At 31.1% G+C, this 22,717-nt stretch overlaps 1 protein-coding gene across 1 annotated transcript; it reads right to left on the bottom strand.

Moving 5' to 3' along the window:
• Positions 1-9,241: 9,241 nt before the first annotated feature.
• On the bottom strand, positions 9,242-18,581 carry LOC122580217 (cytokinin hydroxylase). Its single transcript, XM_043752493.1, has 5 exons — positions 18,280-18,581; positions 17,517-17,743; positions 16,534-16,775; positions 16,059-16,440; positions 9,242-9,715 (listed from the first exon to the last, which is right to left on the bottom strand). The coding sequence occupies exons 1-5, from the start codon at positions 18,554-18,556 to the stop codon at positions 9,293-9,295; spliced, it is 1,551 nt and encodes a 516-aa protein (XP_043608428.1). The 5' UTR covers positions 18,557-18,581; the 3' UTR covers positions 9,242-9,292.
• Between the last annotated feature and the right edge of the window lie 4,136 nt (positions 18,582-22,717).

A 22,717-nucleotide genomic window follows, 5' to 3' on the forward strand; every position in this document is an offset into this window, starting at 1 on the left:
GAATAGAAGTGAGATAAAACGTACATTAATATATATATATATATGTTGAACGTAATGATAGGTATTGGATGCGTGGCGATCAATTGACATTGACAAACTAATTATAACCCGACTATAACTTGACACTCAAGGCAAAGGTGAGTCTCGTAGCCCTACGTTTATCTTATTTTGGGGTGGAAAGTGTACTTGTCGTTTAAACGTTTGTCGGTTGATACAATTGATTATGATATGAAACGAGATGATTGATACTTTATTATTTATTTGTGATACGGGTTTCTAGACGTATATGTATATATATTTATATATATATATATAATATGACGAAATACGATATATTATATTATAGTATGACGTGACGGTGGATTGACGAATCCACACCGGAATGATCATGGCCACTTTATGACGATATTATACTTATGACGTATGACGTATATTATATATTACTATGTTAAACGTGATAGTGGATTGACGAATCCACATCCGGGATGATCATACTTGGGATAAGGGTTTTTGAGCCCGTATTATGACGTTTATATATATATATATATTGATGATTTCCAACAAGGTTTTAGCCTAGTGGTAAGGCAAGTACTTGGTGACCTTAAGGTCTTAGGTTCGATCCCCGTTGGGGACAAAAAATAATTCCTTTAAGGTACCAGTTACCAATGAAGCCTAGACCCATATGTGAAGTTTAAATACGCGGGTTCGATCCTTCGGGGTGCCAAGATCATGTGGGGATTAGGATGGAGGTATTTTACCGGCATCATATGGCTCATACGGGGTGTGTCGATGGGTATCCAATTGAGGTACCGGAGCTAGGGTTCCCCCCATTACCTTATATATATATATATATATTGATGATTATTGTTACGTGGCTTTATTTATATTGTCTTCTATTGATGTGGATCCTCTTAGGGTTCCTTTGACGTGATTAGGTAATCTAATCCTCACTTATAGATAACGGTTGATATCCTAACACTTGATTTTCATTACTTAAACCTACAAACTCACCAACTTTATATTGACACGCTTTAGTACACTTTTCAGGTGATTAGGTTAATCAGAGACGTGTTGGATGATTTGATTGAATTGTTGCATTTTAGGATTGGACTTGGACTATTCTTGGATCCGTGATTAATAGTTCCCGCTTATGGGTTGTGCTTAGGATCATATGCCATCTTTTATACTCTCTTTTGTAAACGTTTGATGGTCGTGCTCCTTATGCATTTTTGTATGGTCCAGTATTTGTATTTGATTGAATTGTTCAATCCTTTTAATGCATTTAGACTTGTCTCTACTTAATTTTCATGTCTTGCTATGCTTAGTATGTAACCCTTATGATTCTGCCTTGTTGGGGTGTTACAGAATGGTATCAGAGCTGTGATTAGTTAGGTGGATTGACCTAGCCTATAGCCATTGCACCCACATTTCGTATTAGCATGCATGACAAAAAACTTTGTGTGCAATGTCAATTGTATGATGTATATAACTTTTTTAAATGGAGTTCGTAGGTTTCTTATGACTTGTTGACTTGGTTGTTATGTGATAGCTTAAATGACGTATGTAATTGTGTCGGGATATCACCATGGTTTGTCGAATTGACGTTGACGTATATTCTTGTAAATTCTTGGATTATTTGACCTTAGCAAAGTGAAATAATGGAATTAACGGAGTATAACACTTGGTAACCCTAGAGGCGCTTGATCAACAAATCTATGGTTACCCTACGTCATATAAAGTTAATGACCTCGTGGATTGTGCATTGTGGATAAAGTATAGTAGGTAACCCGGTATGCTTGATGAGTGTTGGTTGGGTGGAGGGTTAGCCGTCGGTACACCCTGTATACATACCCGACCAACTCTTAGACTACATAATGGAACCGAGTCCCGAAATCCATTCAATATATTAACAGTGTGGAGGGAAAGCCATTGGTATCACCTGTATACATGCAAACACCTTTAATGTATTGAATGTTGAAGTTAAGATTCAGACTATGCTTTAACCGCCTTGTTATGACTTGACCCCTTTTATATTGTGTTAAATGTCTTGAAATTGTGTTGTTGATTGTATATTGTATGATCGATGAAGCCTTAGATTATTGCCATGATAAAATCCCCGTAGAGATATGTATGATAAATGGTTTAGGGAAAACCCTAAATATGAAATGCTTGTTTCATGATGATTGCTTTTGGATAATCCGTGTGTGTGAATCGTGATAACTAACTTGATAATCTAACACGTGTGGTAAAAATAATGGTTAGACCAAGGAGAGTCGTGAGAAATCCCCGAAATCAAGATGAGCAAGAAGAAGCAGTAGGTGTTCGTGGTGGTAGAGGAGGTCATGGTGGCCGAGGTGGTTGGGGTAGTGCAAACCCTCGGATATCAACCGAGGTTATCACTCAAGCTTTAAATGAACTCATGCCGGATCTTGTGTCCCGAATCTCGGCGACCATGGAAGCTAGGGATGGCCAAGAAGAACCTGAAGATGAAGTGGTTTATAACGAGAATGAAAACGAAAATGAAAATGAAGATGTGAATGTGAATGATGGAGTGAATGGAGGTTGATAAGCTAATGTCCACCAAGGGAAACAATAATGCTTACCGCCAAGGTTGCATTTTAAAGACTTTAAGGCTGATGGAGCTCTAAAATGGAAGGGAGAAGGTGGAGCCACCAGTTGTTTGGAGTGGCTAGAGAAGTGATGTGTATTTTCTAGTCTTAAATTTATAAACACGAAAAACCTAGCTACTGACTACTACACACTTGCGGGCAGTGAACCCGTTCGTATGCAATATAGTTGACTTGGTAAACCGATGTCGAACACAAGGACTTATTAAGCAAATGTTACAATAAAGTGATTCAGATTAAAAAAGGGTTTTGTGACCGAATTGCCACTTTGCAAGAGTTAGTTGAAAAGTCAGTAATCCCGTAGGATTAATCGCAAGAGAATATTTTGTTGTTGAATTTCGAACAATAATTTAAAAGGACACCTACTTAGATCAGCTCACATGCCAATCATCGGGTCTAAACATTACTTGCATTTGTTGAACGACTCAAAAGATAGACAAGACGAACTTCCGTTATACTTGACACTTTAATTGCTCCAAATATAGTTATCGCTTCCGCGTTTAATTTCTATCCAAAACAATTAAGCATTAAGATCCTGAGTTGATTTTCACGATTCAACCTATAAAGCTTTCTTCCAAACTGCTTATTCACCTAATCAGATTCCTCTATCATAAGTGTTTACACATTCAAAGTGAATTTAATTGTTTAAAATCTTTATCGTTGTTTCTTCCGAACTCCAACGACTCTAGGTTTTTTATAGACCGATCAACCTTTTCGTAAACCAATTGACAATGACATAGATGTCTTCCGAACTTCTAATTACAATTATCAATCAATAAATATAAAAGATAAAAACAACATTTAAACTCAAATAAATATGGATCTTCGATTAAACGTAAAAACCTTGTTCAACGTTTGCAAGTAACATTCACAACGACCCTATGACATGTTCACTACCCAAGCGGGTGCAAATAAGATTTAGCCACTCATAATAACCAAGGAAACACAAATAATATTAAAAGAAATCATATTGTACCGATAGTATTGATGAATTCGGAAAGAAATAATGAATCCTTGAATAGAATTTGATATTCTTGAACAAATAGATGATAGAAATCGATCTACAAGAGCTTTCCAATTTGTTCTTCGCGTTTTTAGGGTTTTGAAGTGCTAAAAAGTGAATAATTTTCGTCCATAAGCAATCAAAGATGTTATATATATATGAAATCAGCGACTAACGGCCGTTAGGGAGGTGTAACGGCCGTTACACGGGCCAACTAGCAAATCTGTGCACTTTTGGTCCTTTTTCCTAACGCCCGTTAGAACTTTGTTGCACCATCAGTCCTTCAGTGACTAACGGCAGTTAAGGTTTGTTCTAACGCCAGTTAGCGAGCACATGTATTTCCAAATCCCTTTTAACGGCATTTAAGGTTTGTTTAACGGGAGTTAAGATCTGAAACTCATCCATTCTTCATTTTAACACCCTTTTTCCACACTTCCTTCACTCGTAACTTCCACGAACATCATTTCATCCTTTCTAAAGTCGCTTTTGGCCATTTTCATCCGTTTTACACGTCATAAACCTGAAAGCACTCGCACATACCATAAAGCATCGAATATACACGAAAATGACTAACAATTACATATAAAACGACCTAAAAACAATGTGGGAAATATGTATATATTTAGTCACATCAAGAAGATTGAAGCCGTTATTCCTAGGAATCGTTGTGCTCAAGATCAAAGGGTCATCCACGCCACCGGCATGCTAGGATGTGATCCTCTAGAGTGGTGGAATGTGGAAGTGGATAATTTAGGGATAGATCTTGCAAATTCCATACCTTAGGAAAACTTGAAGCAAATGATTGTTGCCAAGTATTGTCCACCACATGAGATGAGGAACCTACAAGAAAAATTTACAAACCTCTCCAAGAAAGGAACCAATCATGTGGGTTATACCCGTCGGTTCAATCAACTTTCTAGACTCATCCCCCATCTTGTAAAACCCGAAGATAAGAAGTTGGAGAAATATGTTGTCGGTTTGCCTCATAAAGTGAGAGTGCTTGTCTCTCATCCCACCATGCCATTAACCATTAATGAAGCCATTACCCGAACCACTAGCGTCACCATGGAGCTTGTGAAGGGTGGTGAACTAGGCAAGAATGATAGCAACAGAAAATATGTTTCCAAGTCGAGTGGCACCAAGAAAGATGAAAGGCGTGACCATAAGCGCCATAGTCGTGATTGTAGTAAATTTAGATATAACAAAGATGAAAAGCGTGACCATAAGAGTCCGTTGATTGACTCTAAATCATTTAGTCTAAAATTATTGTTTGTGTTTGTAGTAAGTTTAGATATAACTAAATTTTAAAGTTGAAAAAAAAGGGTAAACTGGAATCAATATTTATATGGAGTTAATTTTCATATGTTTCCTTCTTTAGTTTTCGTATTGATTAAATTGATATTGGTCATATGAATTTAATATACTTGGATTCTAATTTTTTAACTTTGATTAATATTTATATGAAGTTAATTTTCATAAATTTTATATATGAAAAATCTTTAACAATTAACAATAATTAATAAGCACTGATTTACAAATTATTAATTTACCTTTTTCTTGCATTTACACGCTTTACAAACTAATAAATATAATCTTAATCTTATCTAAATATCTAATATTTAATAAAGACAGTTGACTTAAATCAATTATAACTCTTTGATTTTTTAATATTAAGTTATTAAATTGGGACTAGGTTACATTATTTTAAAAATATAAATTATATTTTAAACTAAAAAATATGGGTCTAAAAACAACTTTAATTATTAGTTATTATAATAATTATAGAAAAAGATTTATTAACTTACACTACTTTTTTTCCAATCACTAAATATTTCCCTCTATATAACTTTAAATTAGTTAGTCATTAATACGAGAGTAAGTACCCGTCTGTTGCGGCGATGAGATGGTAGGGATGATAGGTCATAAAGTGTAATAGGTCATAGAGTGTAATTGCCAAATGCCTTAACCGTACGGGTTCCGTCTCAGATTTAAAATTAGTCAAAAGTATATCGAAAGACTTTACTAATGAAAGAGATTGAAATTTTAAGAACACTCATATAATTTTTATAATTTATCGATGTATGGTTTTTGAGAAAAGCGATTTTGAATGAATTGGAGTAATAAATGATTTATAGATGAGAGAAAAAAATGAGTGGTTGATATTTAAGGAGAAACCGTTGAGTCTCTCTCTAGTTTCTCTCTCTAGAGATCTAGATCTGAGACTCCGGTTTTCTTCTCCAGCGAAGCCATCGAGATTATTTTTTTAAAGGGTAAAGCCCTGGGCCAGAGGTCCTTAGGAAGTACCGCTATTGTTGTATAGATTAAGGAGAGAAAAAGGGTATTATAGTTATTTTAAGAAAATATAGAATAGATAGGGGCATTTTGAAAAAAGTAAATGTTGAAACTTAAATTTTAAACAGGAAGAATTTGCTTTATAATATAGTATAGATAAAGAAACATGTGAGTATATAAATTATAATGATCTAAGTTGAGTTTGAATACATCATATATGCATTATTATCTACTATACAATTCTTCTACTTTATTAAAAGATAATTTAGATTTGAAATTGTATTATATCTCTTTATATAATTAAGAGATAATATGTTTTTTCCTATGTGACATTTTTAGCTTTTTACCATACTGAATTTTTAATTAGTTTCATTTTTTCCATGTAATTTGCTATATTTATTTTGGCATTATCTTAATCATCAATTTTAATCCTAATCATCAATCATAGTCCTAATCATTAACATTTATTTTTCTATTTTCTATATGAGTATAAAGATGTTTATATACATATTATGTTATTTTTATTAATTCAATGATAATTATCTATTTTCAAATGAGATTGTTTATTATATTATATTTTTTTATAAAGATTTATATTATATTAAATATATATTGTATAAAGATTTTTATGATATATAAATATTTATGTTTAATTACTCATGATTTAACATATTTGACGTATATCATATATTAAAAACTATAATTTTATTGTTTGCATCGATCGTAATCTGAACAATTTTTATATTATTATAAATTATGAATAATCATAAATATCATTTTTCCATTTAGTTTGCTATATTTATATTGTCATGTATGATCTTAATTATCAATGTTAATCATAATCATCAATCATAATTTTAATAATATTTATTTTTTCAGTTTTTTTTATATGAATATAAAGATTTTTATATACATTATATTATGTTTTTTTTTATTATTTCAATGATAATTATCTTTTTTTCAAATGAGATTGTGTAGTATATATATATATATTTTTTTATTTTTTTTTGAAAAGTATTTACTATATTATATTTATTAAATATATATCAAAAAAAATATTTTTATCATTTATAAATATTTATATTTTATTAGTCATGTTTTAACATATTTTGAGTATATCATATATTAATAAACTATAATTTTATTGTTTGAATCAATCGTAATCTGATAAGATTTTATATTATCATAAATTATGGAATGTTTCAGGTACCATCCATGTAATTTACTCTTAATTATGAATAATAATGTAACTATAAATTATTATATCTTTTTATGTTCTCAGTACCACACGGATTTAATCTAGTATGTTTATATAATAGTTCTAGTCTTTTGTTAATCTTTATCTTACATTTAATTTTACATTATGTTAAAGATCGATTATTATTATCTTATTGATTATCATCATCTTTTCTTTTCATATATTAAAAAACAGTTGTTTTAATAATTTGTTGACCAATTATAGCTTTTGGTCTTTTTCTAATTGACGTTTTCTTTCAATTTTGACTTATGTTATTATAGAAAATATAGGCCTAAATTAATTTTTACTTTCAATTTTGAGTTTTGCTATCGTAGAAACTAGTTTTATTGTTGTACAAGATACACGGGTTGTTGATAATATTGATTGCTAACTTATCAATTAATAAAATTAAAACAATGTGAAAATTGTCGTTAACTTTATAATTATATTTAAAATATTAGGTTTAAGAGAAAAATCATTTAGTAAAATCAAATTAATTATCAATTAAGTATTTTGTGAGACTAAAAAATACAAGTTATTGATGAAAAAAAAGAATGTAAATTAGTGAGATTTTTATACAATTACTATTAAAAATACTAATATATAAATATATCTGGATAATGATTATTAGATTTTTTATTTTATTATGAGTTTAATAATGAGGTTATCAACATTTAATTTTAAGAATTGGAGAGCTCAAGTTTAATTAATAAGTGGTTATGTCAGTTATATTTTATTATATATAGAAATAGAATTAAAGATAACGAGAGACATTATAGGCCAAAAAAAACTTTAGTTATTAATTATATCAATAGTTATGACTATGAAAAAATTCACGTTGATTTATATTTTTTTTGTTTTAATTTATTTTAATTTAAAAAAGTCGTTAACTTACCGTGTACTTTACACAGAATAAATCTAGTAACTTGATTATACGATAATTTGGGTGACTTAGATTAATGTAACTTAAATCAATTTATTAAGTATTTAAATAATACATGTGACTAGTTTGGTTTTAAAACATGCCGAAACATTTGATATTGTCATACATATATACTTTCCTTTTTTTTTTTTTTTTTTTTTTAATAAAACACTAAAGTTTTAATCTGTTATGTTTTAATATTAAAGTTTTAAATATATATTTAAAAACTTATCATATTAATCAATATTTTTTTAGTTTATTAAGGCGTGGGTGAGTGGGTTAATGGCATCAATGCCGCTCGTGTATGTTCTAAAATCATGCAAATCAGAACCCTACACACCCTCTCTTTTAATCATTGTTATCGTCACAGATAACATATATTATTAGTAGTTATATAATCCGTAACAGATATATCGTGTAAAAGACATCGTGTAGATATTATAACTAGTACTATAAACTAAAGAAAAACCAAATATATAATAATAACAATAATAAAAATATAAAAGAATGATACGATGTCGTATAAAAATATAAATAATAACTATATTAATACTTTAAATGTTATATATTAATATCAGCTAAGACGTAACGATGATGAAATTAATTTAGTATGTATTACAAACGTTATTAATATAAAAAGACGAATGGAAATAATTAAAAACAAATGGTTAAGTTAAAAGTAAAACTGTATTTAGAAAAATGTATTAAATAGTATTAAATTAGTACTCGTGTGATGCGACAATGACAATAGGCAACTTGCAAGGTCTTGTGACAACATTAATTTCGAAGTAAATACTTATGTAAGTATTGATACAAGGTATCCATAAAATTATAAAAGATAATCTTCCAATGAGTTAAAAATTTTATTATTACTTTTCATAATTAGAAATTATACAAACATCAGTTATAAAAAATTAAATTGATAAGTAAATAAGGTAATTTTATAAGAATAAAAGTTTGACTTAAAGGAAAGTATAAATAATAATTAATAAAAATATTATTAGGTATTTCAAATATTGAAAAATGTAAAGTAAATCAAAGTTTGAAAAGTTAAAAATGGGAGAAGACCTATGGGGAAAGCTAAGAAAATATATCTATATCCTCCAAAAAGACTAACTAAGAAAAAGTGTATAAGTATTTTTGAATTTCAAAACCGCAAAATACCCAAAATTGCTCAATCCCAATCAGCAAAATTAGAACAACTCTCTCCCTCATTCTATTAAGGGCTTCAAACACACTTGAACCCCGTATTTAGGTTTTATAGTTAGCACAATAATTGGTGCGTGTCTATAGTTATCCGATATTGTAAAATTAAATTTAGATATTAACATGGCCAAAATGATCTTAGCTTCCATCAAAGCAAACGATTGGCCAACACAATTGCGAGGGCCGGCTGCAAACGGCATAAAATGTCGTCCTTGAGAGAATGTCTTAGAGGCAAATCGATCAGGGTTGAATTCGTTTGCATCTTTACCCCATATCTCTTCGCTATGGTGTATTGCGAGGACCGGTATCCATATTGACAATCCTTTTGGAATATGGAGGTCACCAAGTGTGATATCTTCAAACACCATTCGGGGAAGAACAGTTGCTGGAGGATATAATCTCAAGGATTCGTTTATCACCATATTTAACTGCATATACATACGAATTTTAATCAATTCAAAAATCAAAAACTAAAAAAAAAAAAAAAAAAAAATAAATAAATAAAATAATAATGTAGACTTTCTATTTTTTAAAATTTTTATTGATTCATTACTTGAATATCTAATTGAACTAGTCTACCAAACAATTGGAAATTAGGAATATTTTAGTTAGGACTAGTATAACTAAATTAGATATATATAAACCTATTAACATTTAACCAGACAACAATGCATGAGAATCTTGAGTATATTTAAATCATAATAATTTTCAGTGAAAACGTTCAATCCAATCAAACTATATTGGAGTCCAAACTTATACAAGTCAAACTATCATTTTCGAATAACTAAAACTAAATCCATTGTTCCGATTGCCGAAATAACTTAAGATTCACGAGATAATAAAAGGTAAACTAGAATTGGGAAAAGCACTAAATTAAAGGATTATATTTTAATGAAATATAGTCTTGTTGGAGTATTATAATAATTAAGTCTGATTTATTAAAGCCATCTTATATACGTCACATCATTAAAATTTTCTTACTTTTTTATATCAAAATATAATCTGTCTTTTTCTATCTAAATATCGATTTGCCTTTAATCATCGGATATTATAATAATAGTGCCCAAACCCGTCCATTGGACGGGTAGTCTAAAAATATATAAATCTTATAATAATTGTGAAACAAAAAGTGTACGACCAATATCACAACTTAATGAATACGAAAGTTAAAGAAGATACATATGAAAATTAACTCGATATAAATATTGATTTCAGTTTACCTTTTTTTCCCCCAACTTTAGTTAAATAAAAAGAGAAACAAAAAGTGTATGACCAATATCACAACTTAATCAATACGAAATCTAAAGGAGAAACATATGAAAATTAACTCCATATAAATATTGATTCCAGCTTACCTTTTTCCCTCAACTTTAGTTAAATAAAAAGAGAAACGAAAAGTGTATGACCAATATCACAACTTAATCAATACGAAAGCTAAAGAAGAAACATATGAAAATTAACTCCATATAAATATTGATTCATGTTTACCATTTTTTTCCCCAACATTAGTTAAATAAAAGAGAAACAAAAAGTGTATGACCAATATCACAACTTAATTAATAAGCTAAAGAAAGGACATATGAAAATTAACTCCATATAAATATTGATTCCAGTTTACCTTTTTTTTTCCAACTTTGTTTAAATAAAAAGAGAAACAAAAAGTGTAGAGTATATATATGTGGTCTTATTTTTTGTTGTTAAAAAAAAAACTCAACTCAACGTAGATTTTTTCTTAGGATTGAGAATATGTGAGAGTTTTTTCTAGTTGATATATATATAGATAATAATAATAAAGATTTTTTATAAGATTTTTTTATTATGGGTCGGCCATTTTTTATAAATAAATATTAAAAAAATAGAGAATTAATAAGAAGAGACTATTAGGATAAAGGAGAAGGATTATGAGTGTCAAATGTACCCCCAACTTACTCTTTTAGTTATATTATAGACATTTATTTTAATAGTTTATAGCTAAAAGTATATATTGATGAGACGTTTTTACCCGTGTGCCTTTGGCAATAACCAGAAGCCTCCAACGAGGCTTTTTCCGAGAAATCCATTAAAGTTGATCTCCAACTTTATGAAGTCAAGCTTCAAAACTAATTTTCAAATCTTCAATCTTGATTTTAATTCAATAATTACGATGCCTCTAACTTTATAATACACGAATGCACTAAAACAGATTCGAACCTTTAATCGGTATCTAAATAGTTCACGTTAACCAACTCAATGTTGACCAAGTAAAGTTAAATTTTACCGTGAACATACAAAATATATATAAGAAAGTGAAGGTGGGGTTGTCTCACAGACAAGTTGGGTGAAAAACCCCTCTCATTTTTTTTTTTTTATTCCATAAATTTCATGGGGGCCCCATCATTTATTAATCATAAAAAAATATTAAGATATATTATGTGATGGGTTTTTCACCTAAGTTAGGTGTGTGACAACCTTACACTCACTTTTCCCATATATATATATATATAAGAAAAAGTAAAGGTGGTGTTGTTATGCACCCAATTTGGGTGAAATCTCTCTCACATACTAATTTTTTAATATTTAATATATAATGAATAAATAAATTGGTCCCCTATGTATTTTATGGTTTAAAAATTAGCATGTGAGAGAGATTTCACTCAATTTGGGTACATAACACCACCACCTTCACTTCCCTAATATATATATATATATATATATATATAGAGAGAGAGAGAGGGGGGGGGTAAGGTTCCTTTGAGAACAATTCATATATGAACATAAATAATATTAGTTTTAACTTGACATGTTCATATATGCATGAATTCACATAGACTATTCATATATGAACACCAAGTTATAATTAAAAGGTTCTCATGGTTCTTACAATTCAAATGAATGCACATAGACTATTCATATTGTTGACATATTGAAGTTGCTAGGACTTTGAAGGTATTTTGACCATTCTTGGAAGAATGGTGCTTGTTAGAAACCTAGTTCATCCCACCTCATATGGCTCTTGGTACTTTTTGTGTTCTTTTGTATGAAAGTGATGTAATGTCACCATTTTGAGTCTTGTGATTCTGAATTTGTAAGTTTGAGTTGACATTGTGTCAAATGGATGCTTTGACAACTTGGGTAATTCGGACAAGTGACCCATTTGGTTTGGTAAACTATGGATATGTTCAAGTAAAGGTTGGTAACTCATTTGATGTTGTATCCAGTGTTTTTGGGTCATTTTGGATGTTAGTAAACTGTTTTGAAAGTTGGAAATCAAATGATTGAGTTGCAAGTCATTTGGAGTGTCAAAAATGAAGTTCTTGCTGTCAGGTGCAAAGTTGCGTCGCAACTTTTGGAGGGTGTGACGCATTCCCTGACTTGAAAGTTGTGCCGCAACTTTTGGGGGTGTGATGCAACTTTTTCTCGTTCAGTATAAAACTCAAATTTTGAAACGATTGTAACTTTCAAACCGTAACTCCGTTTTTAATTTTCGAGTTATTCACAAAAACGTGTTGGAGTCTACTTTCTAATGGTAAGGTTCTTTAAAGATGGAACAAGGCTTGAGTTATCCAAAATTTGGTTCAAAGTGAAGTGGTCAAGTCCCGATTTTTTTAAGATTAATAAAAAAAAATGTCTCTTATTTTGGGTCGATTCGTTTCAAGGTATATATATATATATATATATATATATATATATATATATATATATGGGAAAAGTGAATATAAGACTGTCCGACACCTAATCTTAGGTGTGAAACCTCTCACTTACAAATTTTTTAATATATTTTGATTAATGAATAAATGATTGGTCTCCCACGAACTTTATGGATTAAAAAATAATATATGAGTGTTCCATACCTAAGCTTAGGTACCTAACAGCCTTATATTCACATCGAGAAAAAAAAATATAGGGTTGTTCCTCATCTAAGCTTAGATGTGGAACCCCTCACATTTAAATATTATAATATGTTTTTGTATTTTAAATAAATCATGGCCTCCCATGAACTTTATAATATACGAATGCAGTAAAGTGAATATAAGGTTGTCCGTCTCCTAAACTTAGGTGTAGTACCCTCACATATAAATTTTTTAATATTTTTTTTATTAATGAATAAATGCTTCAGCCCCCGTGAATTTTAAAGATAAAAAAAAATAATATATGAGTTTTTCACACTTAAGCTTAGGTATTCAACAACTTTGGGGGTGCCTTGTTGGGGTTTTTTTAAGGGTAGGAAATGACAAAGGTAATGAATACCAATGCTTGGTAGGGGTAAGGAAATATAATCAATACCTAAGAGTAAGTAATGGAGCATTACCCAATAATTTGAGGGATAAGGTAATCAATCCTCACAAATCTCCCCTTCTATCCTTTCTCTACCCGAATCACCCCACATCACCCCAACAACCGTCATCCAACATCACCTCCGACAGCCGCCATCTTCCATCACCTTCGACGGCCGCCATACGCCATCACTCCCGACAACCACCATCCGCCATCACCTTTGACAGCCGCCATCCGCCTTCACTCCTGACAGCCACCATCCGCTATCACACCGCCATCACTTCCAACAGCCGCCACCCCCCATCCTTCTTAACACCTCCGACTACATCCATCACTTCCGACAGCCACCACCACCCATCCTTAACACCCCGAAGAAACACCACAACCACCTTAGGGACCACCTTCGACAACTCGATTGTAGTATTATGGTGAGAAACCACCGTGTTCAATGGTGGCCGGAGATAATTTCGGTGGGTGGTGGTAGTTTGAAGTGTATTATTAGAGTGAGAAGCCACTATGTTCAATGGTCGTGGCCGGAGATAATTCCGGTGGGCGGTGGTAATTACAGTATATTATTAGAGAGAGAGGGGGAGAGAGAGAGAGAGGGGGAGTGAGGTGTGTGGGTTAGTGGGTGTGATAAAGGGTCTGTGATATAAAGAGTATTATCAGAGAGAGAATAGTGTATAATGATAGTATTCCATTTATATTCCCTTTCCTATTCCCTTTCCCATTACTCCCTTTGAACCAAACACCCCCTTTATATTATCATCCTTTAATATATATATATATATATATGTAGAGTTTTTTTATTTTGAGAACCAATTTTTTTGTAAGAAACCATGAGAACTCTTAAAATATGTATTTGTTCACATTTTTTTTTGTTCATTCACACTTGAAATAATATAAAAATGTATGTTGTAGAAGAAACTTTTTCAAGAAATCATCAAAATAGATTTTTGTGAACTAGTGAATGAATTTGATCATGTTTTTTGTTTATATGTGATAAACGGCTATATATAAGGTTTTGAAAAAAAAATTCTTCTACAACATGAGTTTTTATGACGTTTCACATGTGAATGAACAAAAAAAACATGTGATACAATATGAAATTTAGGAGTTCTTACGGTTTATATAAAAAAAATAGGTTTTCGAAAATAAGGGTCCTATATATATATATATATATATATATATATATTTAGAGGAAAGTTATTTTTAGTACAAGGGTTTAAAAAAGTACAAGGTATTTCCTCCTTTTTCTTCCTTCTTCCTTCCATCTCCGACCACCACCACCACCACCATGATCATCTCCGACCACCACCATGATCCTCCGGTGACAGCGACCATCTCCGGCGAGAGTTACACATGTGTAACTAACTTACACATGTGTAAGTACAACTTTTTTTTTTTAGCATTCTAGGGTCTAAAATTTCTAGGTTTTTTCCTTCGCGAGACAATCACCACCAGCCACCATCATCTCCAACCACCCTAACCACGGCGCCGACGCCGGCATCAAGGGCTTCGCCCGTACCGTAGCAAACCGTCACCATCTCTTGGGTCGCCGCCCATTAAATCCATACGATTCCCATATGCGTCCCTTGACGGTCAGCTTCGAACGGATGAGGGCCTCTGGCCCGTACCGTATCCACCCGAAAACGAACCTGATTCTCGCCGGAAAGTTAACTTACACATGTGTAAGTTGTAGTTACACATGTGTAAGTCTCGCCGGAGATGGTTGCCGTCGCCGGAGAATCATGGTGGTGGTCGGAGATGATCATGGTGGTTGTGGTGGTGGTCGGAGATGAAAGGAACAAACATGTGTAAGTTAACTTAGACATGTACTTTTTGTACTTTTTTAAATGCTTGTACTATAAATAACCCATCATATATATATATATTTTCATGGTTGGTATCATGAATAGTTGATAATGATTAAGTGGTTAATACAAGAAAACTATTATTATCAAAGAATTTTTCAAGTTAGTTAATACAAGTTGACTCAAAGGTCAACTTTTTATCAAATAAATAGAGATAATAAGAATTTATGCAAAAGATTTCGTTGACAAAAAAATTATTACATTAATTTGAATGTGGAAATTAAGTTTCAAAAATATATAATGTATAGTTCGTTGATCCCCTCTAATCATAAACATATAGTTTATAAAATGAATGTCGTAGCTTTGTTGTTTTTTTTTTTCTTTTCATTAGGAGAAAATCTTTAGAGATATGACAATTATCTTGCGACAATATCAATTAGTTAGATGTAATGCAAGTAATTTTGTTGACCCAATACTATTATTTAGGGTTGTTTGTGATTATATTTGCAAAATAGAATTTGTGAAGCATATCCCAATCTATTTTTTTTTAAATCGTAGATTTTTTTTTATATGTTTTATTTTAGATTTTTTTTTAAATACTTTTTATTATTATTTGCGATATGCAAACACAATAATCAGATTATTTTAATCTTCTCAAACACCCTCTTAGTTGGTATAAATTATAAAATAAATTATTGCGTACCAGTGAGAGCTTGGAGAGATGTTCGAACGAGGGGTAACCACCGTTACAGACTTGTCGAACCTCAGCTCGAACCTTGTCTTGCCAAGACGTGTTGTTGGCTAGTAACATAATTGTCCATGTGAGTAACAATGCGGTAGTCTCGTGTCCGGCAAAGAAAAACGTTTTGCATTCATCCATAATCACTTGCAAATTTAAGCCAAATCCATTCCCAACTCGTTTCTTCTGCATTTCATTGAGCAACATTCCTAACAAATCATTCCCATACGAACTACTCCGACCAATTTCAACACAATCTGTTCTACTTTGTATGATCTCCATCAACAATCTCTCGACTTCCATTTTTAGCGACTTTATCTCTCTATTATATTTACTTGGAAGAAATCTTCATAAAAGGTAAACTTATATTAGTTTTTGCCCATTTATAACTTCGGTCTAACGATAAATATAAAGGGGAGAGAATTAATACTAATCATACCGGCTACCGGGAAAGCATAAGTGTCGACTAGCTTGAGCACACAATTGTTGTAAATTCGTTAACAAATGAAATATTTGTTTCCCCTTTTCACAACTAGTATCAAATTCGGTTCGAGAAATAATGTCAGCCGTGAGTTGAGCCATGTATTCTCCAATCTCGAACTCAACTTGTCCTCTTAAAACTTGTTTTTCCAATGATTCAATCATTTCCTTAGTACATTCCAACATGTAACTAGCGTAACTCTGTAAATTACCAAAATTTTAAGAAATACTATTAAAAATACACAACAAAACATATATATGTATACATATATGTACGTAGGGGAAAGATAATTATAGTACAAACACTTAAAAAGGTACAAAAAGTACAAAGTTTTTCCTCTTTCTTCCTTCCATCTCCGACCACCACCACCACTACCATGATCTTCTCCGACCACCAGCATGATCCTCCGACGACTATCTCCGGCGAGACTTACACATGTGTAAGTACAACTTTTTTAGCATTTTAGGGTTTAAAATTTCTAGGTTTTTTCCTTCGCGAGACAACCACCACCAGCCACCATCATCTCCGACAACCCCAACCACGGCGCCGGCAGCAAGGGTTTCGCCCGTACCGTAGCAAACCGTTACCATCTCTTGGATCACCGTCCATCAAATCCATATGATTCCCATATGCGTCCCTTGACGGTCAGCTTAATTATAACGGATGAGGGCCTCTGGCCCGTACCGTATCCACCTGAAAACGAACTTAATTCTCGCCGAAAAGTTAACGTTAACTTACACAAGTGTAAGTCTCGCCGGAGATAGTCGCCGTTGCCGGAGGATCATGGTGGTGGTCGGAGATGATCATGGTGGTGGTGGTGGTTGGAGATGGAACGAAGAAAGAAGGGGGAAAAACCTTATACTTTTTATACTTTTTTAAATGCTTGTAATATAAATAACTCACCCTCACCCTTATGTACGTATGCGTATATATATTTGTACCTTGAGCTTGTCTCGCATGAATGCAGGTGCAACGATGTGACGCTGATGTTGCCAGTCATTGCCATTGGCCATTAAAAGGCCGCGGCCAATAAAATGCTTACAACCTTGTTGTTGAAGCCATGATTTGCCAGATATAGTGCTATGCTTTACTAAAAGCTCTTTAATCAAGTCAGTCTCCGTCAAGCACATCCGTGGCTCCGTCCCGTTCCAATATATAAACCTTTTTCCTACAATTCATCATGGCAAAAACCAAATAAGTTGTTATTGTCGGATCATGATATATACATTATGGTGCATCTATCCTACCTATAATTCCATTACTCATTCCTTATAAATAAATCATATCTTATCTCTTCATAATTAATCAATATATATATGTGACATATTTATTCATATTTATCTTTTTTTTTTTTTTTTTTTTTTTCTTCTTCTCATGTATAGGTTTTACATGTGCATGAAATACTTGTGTAATATATACGTTATATGTTTTTGATGGACATGAAACTTAATGAGTCTAGACAATATGTCCCGTAATTCACGACAAAGAAATTTAAACGTCATGAATTATTGTATTAATGGAAAGTATATATACATATATATATATATTTTTATATGGTAAGCATTACATGAAAGTGATTTTTATTTTTCATGAACAAGGCAGTTATTTTATTTTGTTTAACTCAAATTAAGGACTTCAATTTGGAATGTTTCGATCGGTAGATATATTAGAATTCAATATATATAAGAGGGTATGTATAGGTACCGTAAATTTTGGACCAAAGGATGAAGTGTGGTAAGAGGCGTGGAACGATATCATGATCAATGTAAAGCATGTCCAAGGACGTTGATTTGGAGACGAGAGATGCGATGTCCAAGAGGTTTCCGATTAGGAATCGTGGTTTGGGACCATGGATTCCTTGCCGTGCCATGATGTTCTTGATACGTGTGGGTGTTAGCAAGTAAGAATCAAGAGTTTGATAGGAAATCTTGATGAACAGATACACAATTACAAGTAAACAAGCCCATAAAACAATACCCATAATTGGGATCCTGATCAGGTTTCTTGTTTTGAGAGAGGGGGAGAGATATATATCAAAGTTGGGGTACAAAAGAGAAGAACGCATGGCAATTTATAGTGATGAGTACTAGTCAAAAATATAAAAATGGAGATACTCAAAATCAATAAATCATCTACTATAACATACAAGATTTGACTCTTAATGAAATATTAAATTGTTTTCTTCTATCTTAATCAATATCTTAACTTTTTGACTTGGAAAAGAATTTGTAGTTAGCAAAACGGGATTGGTATTTTAACTACAAATATATTACTCCATATCTACCAATAAACTAAAATAGGGTTGATGCATCTTTTGATCGACATGTGACGTGTTTCTTAAACGACACGTGTCAGCTTAAATCTTTATTTATATATTTTTTAGATTTTAGATTTTATATACAACTAAAACTTTTATTTATTAAATTGATATATAAATATAGATTCCTAATATAATTATGTCTCTTATATTAAAAATTATATTTATTCATTATTACCATAAATATAGATTTTCATCACCAATCTTATTTTTTTACAATAAATTTAATAATTTAATATATCTAATGTATTAAAATAAAACAGGATTGAGGAAATTTTGAAATGACATGTGACGTAATCCTTGATCGACACGTGTCTTTTTAATTAATTTATTTTTATTATAAATTAGTTTTTTTAATAGTATATATTCAATTCTATAATGTATTCAATTTCTTTATTAGATTTATAATTAAACTCTAACTGTTGACTTAAAGATACAAAATACATTATAATTATATTTGATTGATCGTTTTCTCAATAATTAAATTGTCTCTTTTTCTTTCTTAATTTTTAATCTCCTATCTATTATATTACTTATAATAAGTTATTAGCATGAATATTTCAAAAATTGTAGTTTATGATCCGAAATTGCAAGGTTATTCGTCATTCACTATGCTTACAAGTTCCGATTTTGATGTGATTGTAAAAATTTAATGTAAATCCAAAACTTTAACTAAATATATATTATATTTATCAATGTTTATTATAACTTATTTTCGATCATCGGTTTACTTTAATCACAATTTATTTCCTATTTACAAATCATGTATGAGCCTATGAGGCATATTTGTATTTCTTTATGATACAATCCATATAACTACCGTACATCGTACGACTATTAGAACTAGTTAAATTAATATTAATATTAATTACTGATCTTCCATTCTCAATTAAAGTTAAATATCATGCCGTTTGACAGATTAATTAGTAAGAGGTCTTTTTTCTTCTTCATAGTTTCCGGAAAATTCAAATTACATTCTACCTGAAAGATGTAGGGGTTGAAAAGTAAGACGAATAGGCTTTGCCTATTTGAACGTTCAAAACAAAATATATTTCTTTTTTTCCGAACATTCAATCAAGATCCAACATCAAAGAAACCTCATCGTATAATGATGAATTCTTACACGCACCATACACAACGAGATATTAATCATAGATTGTTACAGATATTCGAAGAGAAAATGCTTAAGCTTTATCATCCTTGAGGATCGTACGCAAGTATTATTAATATCTTTTTCCCTTAACATAACCATAGATACTAATTAATGAAAAACATGTGATAAGTTATGGTAAGTTAGTCAATAATCGTGATAAGTATATTACTTTTCCATTAATAAAATAGCAATTATACCATATCTAGGTGTTTGTTCATTTGAATCTTTAATTTTTTATGCATCTCAAGGGCTTAATATTAGCCCTTGGATCATTCCCATCAATGGTTGAGATTAACATCTACCCCTAATTAAAAATAAAACATGGAGGGGTATATTCATAATTTATACTAAAAAAAAGAATAATATCTTTCATTTCTCTTTTTCTCTTTTCTCCTGATCAAAACACACACACACAAACACACACTCTCTCCCTCTCTTCTCATCCTTGGACGATGACCACCACCATATCTGACTGTCACCACCACCACCACCACCACTACAATCTTGATCTTTATCTCAAACCACTAGCAATAACATCAAATGGAAGATGATGTTTTAGTTATTATTAGAATGATATTTTATGTAGTTTATGTTTTTTATATAAAAAATGGATAAACAAACCATTTTATCCATGATTTGTAGTTTTTTTCTCTTATTTTTGTTTTTTCATATGATAAGAAGTTGTATCTTTGGTTGTTGTTGTTTAAAATTTTTATAATCAGTTTTGCCCACAAAGTGTTTGATTAAATGTCTAAACCAAAGTGTATGTACTAAATAAAATTTGATTATATACGTATTTACTGATTGTACATCCAATCATACTTGATTGTATCTAGATCTTTTCTAAAATTTGAAATTGTTAAATTTGTGTTTTGTTGTAACTTTGTTTGTGCAATCAAATTTGATTATGTATTGAGTTTTTAGTTACTTGTATGTTTGTGACTATATGTTTATAATCAAGTTTGATTATGTTTTGATATTTTAGTAATTTCTATTTTTGCAACTTTATGTCTAGAATCAAATTTGATTATGTGTAGAGATTTTAGAAATTTTGATTTTGTAACTTTGTTTGTACAATCAAATTTGATTTTGTATTGAGTTTATAGTTACCTGTGTATTTGTGACTATATGCCTACAATCAAATTTGATTATGTGTTGATATATTTAGTGATTTCTGTTTTTACAACTTTATGTATAGAATCAAAGTTGATTATGTATAGAGAATTTAGACAAAACAAATGAGTTCCATATCAAGAAACCTATTCAAAATCAAATTTGATTTTATGCATATGGTGTCAAACTTATACAAAATCAAATTTGATTTGTGCATACATTGAGACAAAACAAATGAATTCCATACAAAAAAATCTATTCAAAATCAAAAATAATTTTAGGCATACATGACTGTAAAAAGCTATACAAAATCATTTGATATTATGCATACATTTAGACAAAACAAATGAGTTCCATAGCAAGAAACCTACACAAAATCAAATTTGATTTTACGCAAACGATTTCAAAAACCTATATAAAATCAAATTTGATTTTGTGCACACATCAAGACAAAACAAATGATTTCTATATCACTAACCCTATTCAAAATCAAAAAATGATTTTAGGCATACAGTGTAAAAAGCTATACAAAATCAAATTTGATTTTATGCATACATTTAGAGAAAACAAATTTAGTCCAAACCAAGAAACCTGCACAAGATCAAAATTGATTTTACGCATACAATTTTAAAACCCTATACAAAATCAAATTTGATTTTGTGCACACATTGAGACAAAACAAATGAGTTCCATATCACTAAACCCATTCAAAATCAAAATTGATTTTACGCATATAGTGTAAAACTCTATACAAAATCAAATTTGATTTTATGCATACATTTAGACAACATATTTAGTCCATACAAAGAAACCTATACAAAATCAAAATTGATTTTACACAAACAATTTGAAAATCCTATACAAAATCAAATTTGATTTTGTGCACACATTGAGACAAAATAAATGAGTTCCATATCACTAAACCTATTCAAAATCAAAATTAATTTTACGCATACAATGTAAAAAGCTATACGAAATCAATTTTGATTTTATGCATATGTTTAGACAAAACATATTTAATCCATTACAAGAAACCTACACAAAATCAAAATTGATTTTATGCATACGGTTTCAAAAACCTATACAATATTAAATTTTGATTGTGCCCACATTGAGACAAAACAAATGAGTTCCATCTCCTCCGAAATGGGTGCCCCTTTAAGGGTTTTAGAATGCGTCCTTCCCTTTCCGAATCAAATTTGATTTTGCAGGTCTATCCCCTACTAAATCCCGCTATAGGGCTTGGGGTTTGAAGGTCAAGGGTTAGCCATGGCCTTCAAACCCTAAACCCTAGAGTGGGAACCCTCATTCTTTTTAAGTTTTAGGGTTTAGCTTTAGGGTTAAGGGTTTAGATTTTCCAGGGTTTTTAGAATGTAGGTTTCCCATTGTAATAAAGCTTTAGTTTAGGGTTTGAAGTTGTAGGGTTACGGCTAACCCTACAACTTCAAACCCTAAACTAAAGCACGGGCGGCTGAAGGCCCCAGTAATCACACTTACCTCTCTTTTAGGCTTTAGCATTTTAGGGTTTAGATTTTAGGGTTTTTAGAATGTAGCTTTTC

Source organism: Erigeron canadensis, chromosome 8, assembly GCF_010389155.1.
Source record: "Erigeron canadensis isolate Cc75 chromosome 8, C_canadensis_v1, whole genome shotgun sequence".
NCBI classification, from domain to species: domain Eukaryota; kingdom Viridiplantae; phylum Streptophyta; class Magnoliopsida; order Asterales; family Asteraceae; genus Erigeron; species Erigeron canadensis.

Bases quoted from the DNA above. Each gene is read 5' to 3' on its own strand.
- LOC122580217 (XM_043752493.1), bottom strand. From the start codon at position 18,556: ATGGGTATTGTTTTATGGGCTTGTTTACTTGTAATTGTGTATCTGTTC. The intron at 17,744-18,279 runs GTACCTATACAT...GATGAATTGTAG, and splicing joins CCTTTGGTCCAAAATTTACG to GAAAAAGGTTTATATATTGG. The intron at 16,776-17,516 runs GTACAAATATAT...GGTAATTTACAG, and splicing joins TCATGCGAGACAAGCTCAAG to AGTTACGCTAGTTACATGTT.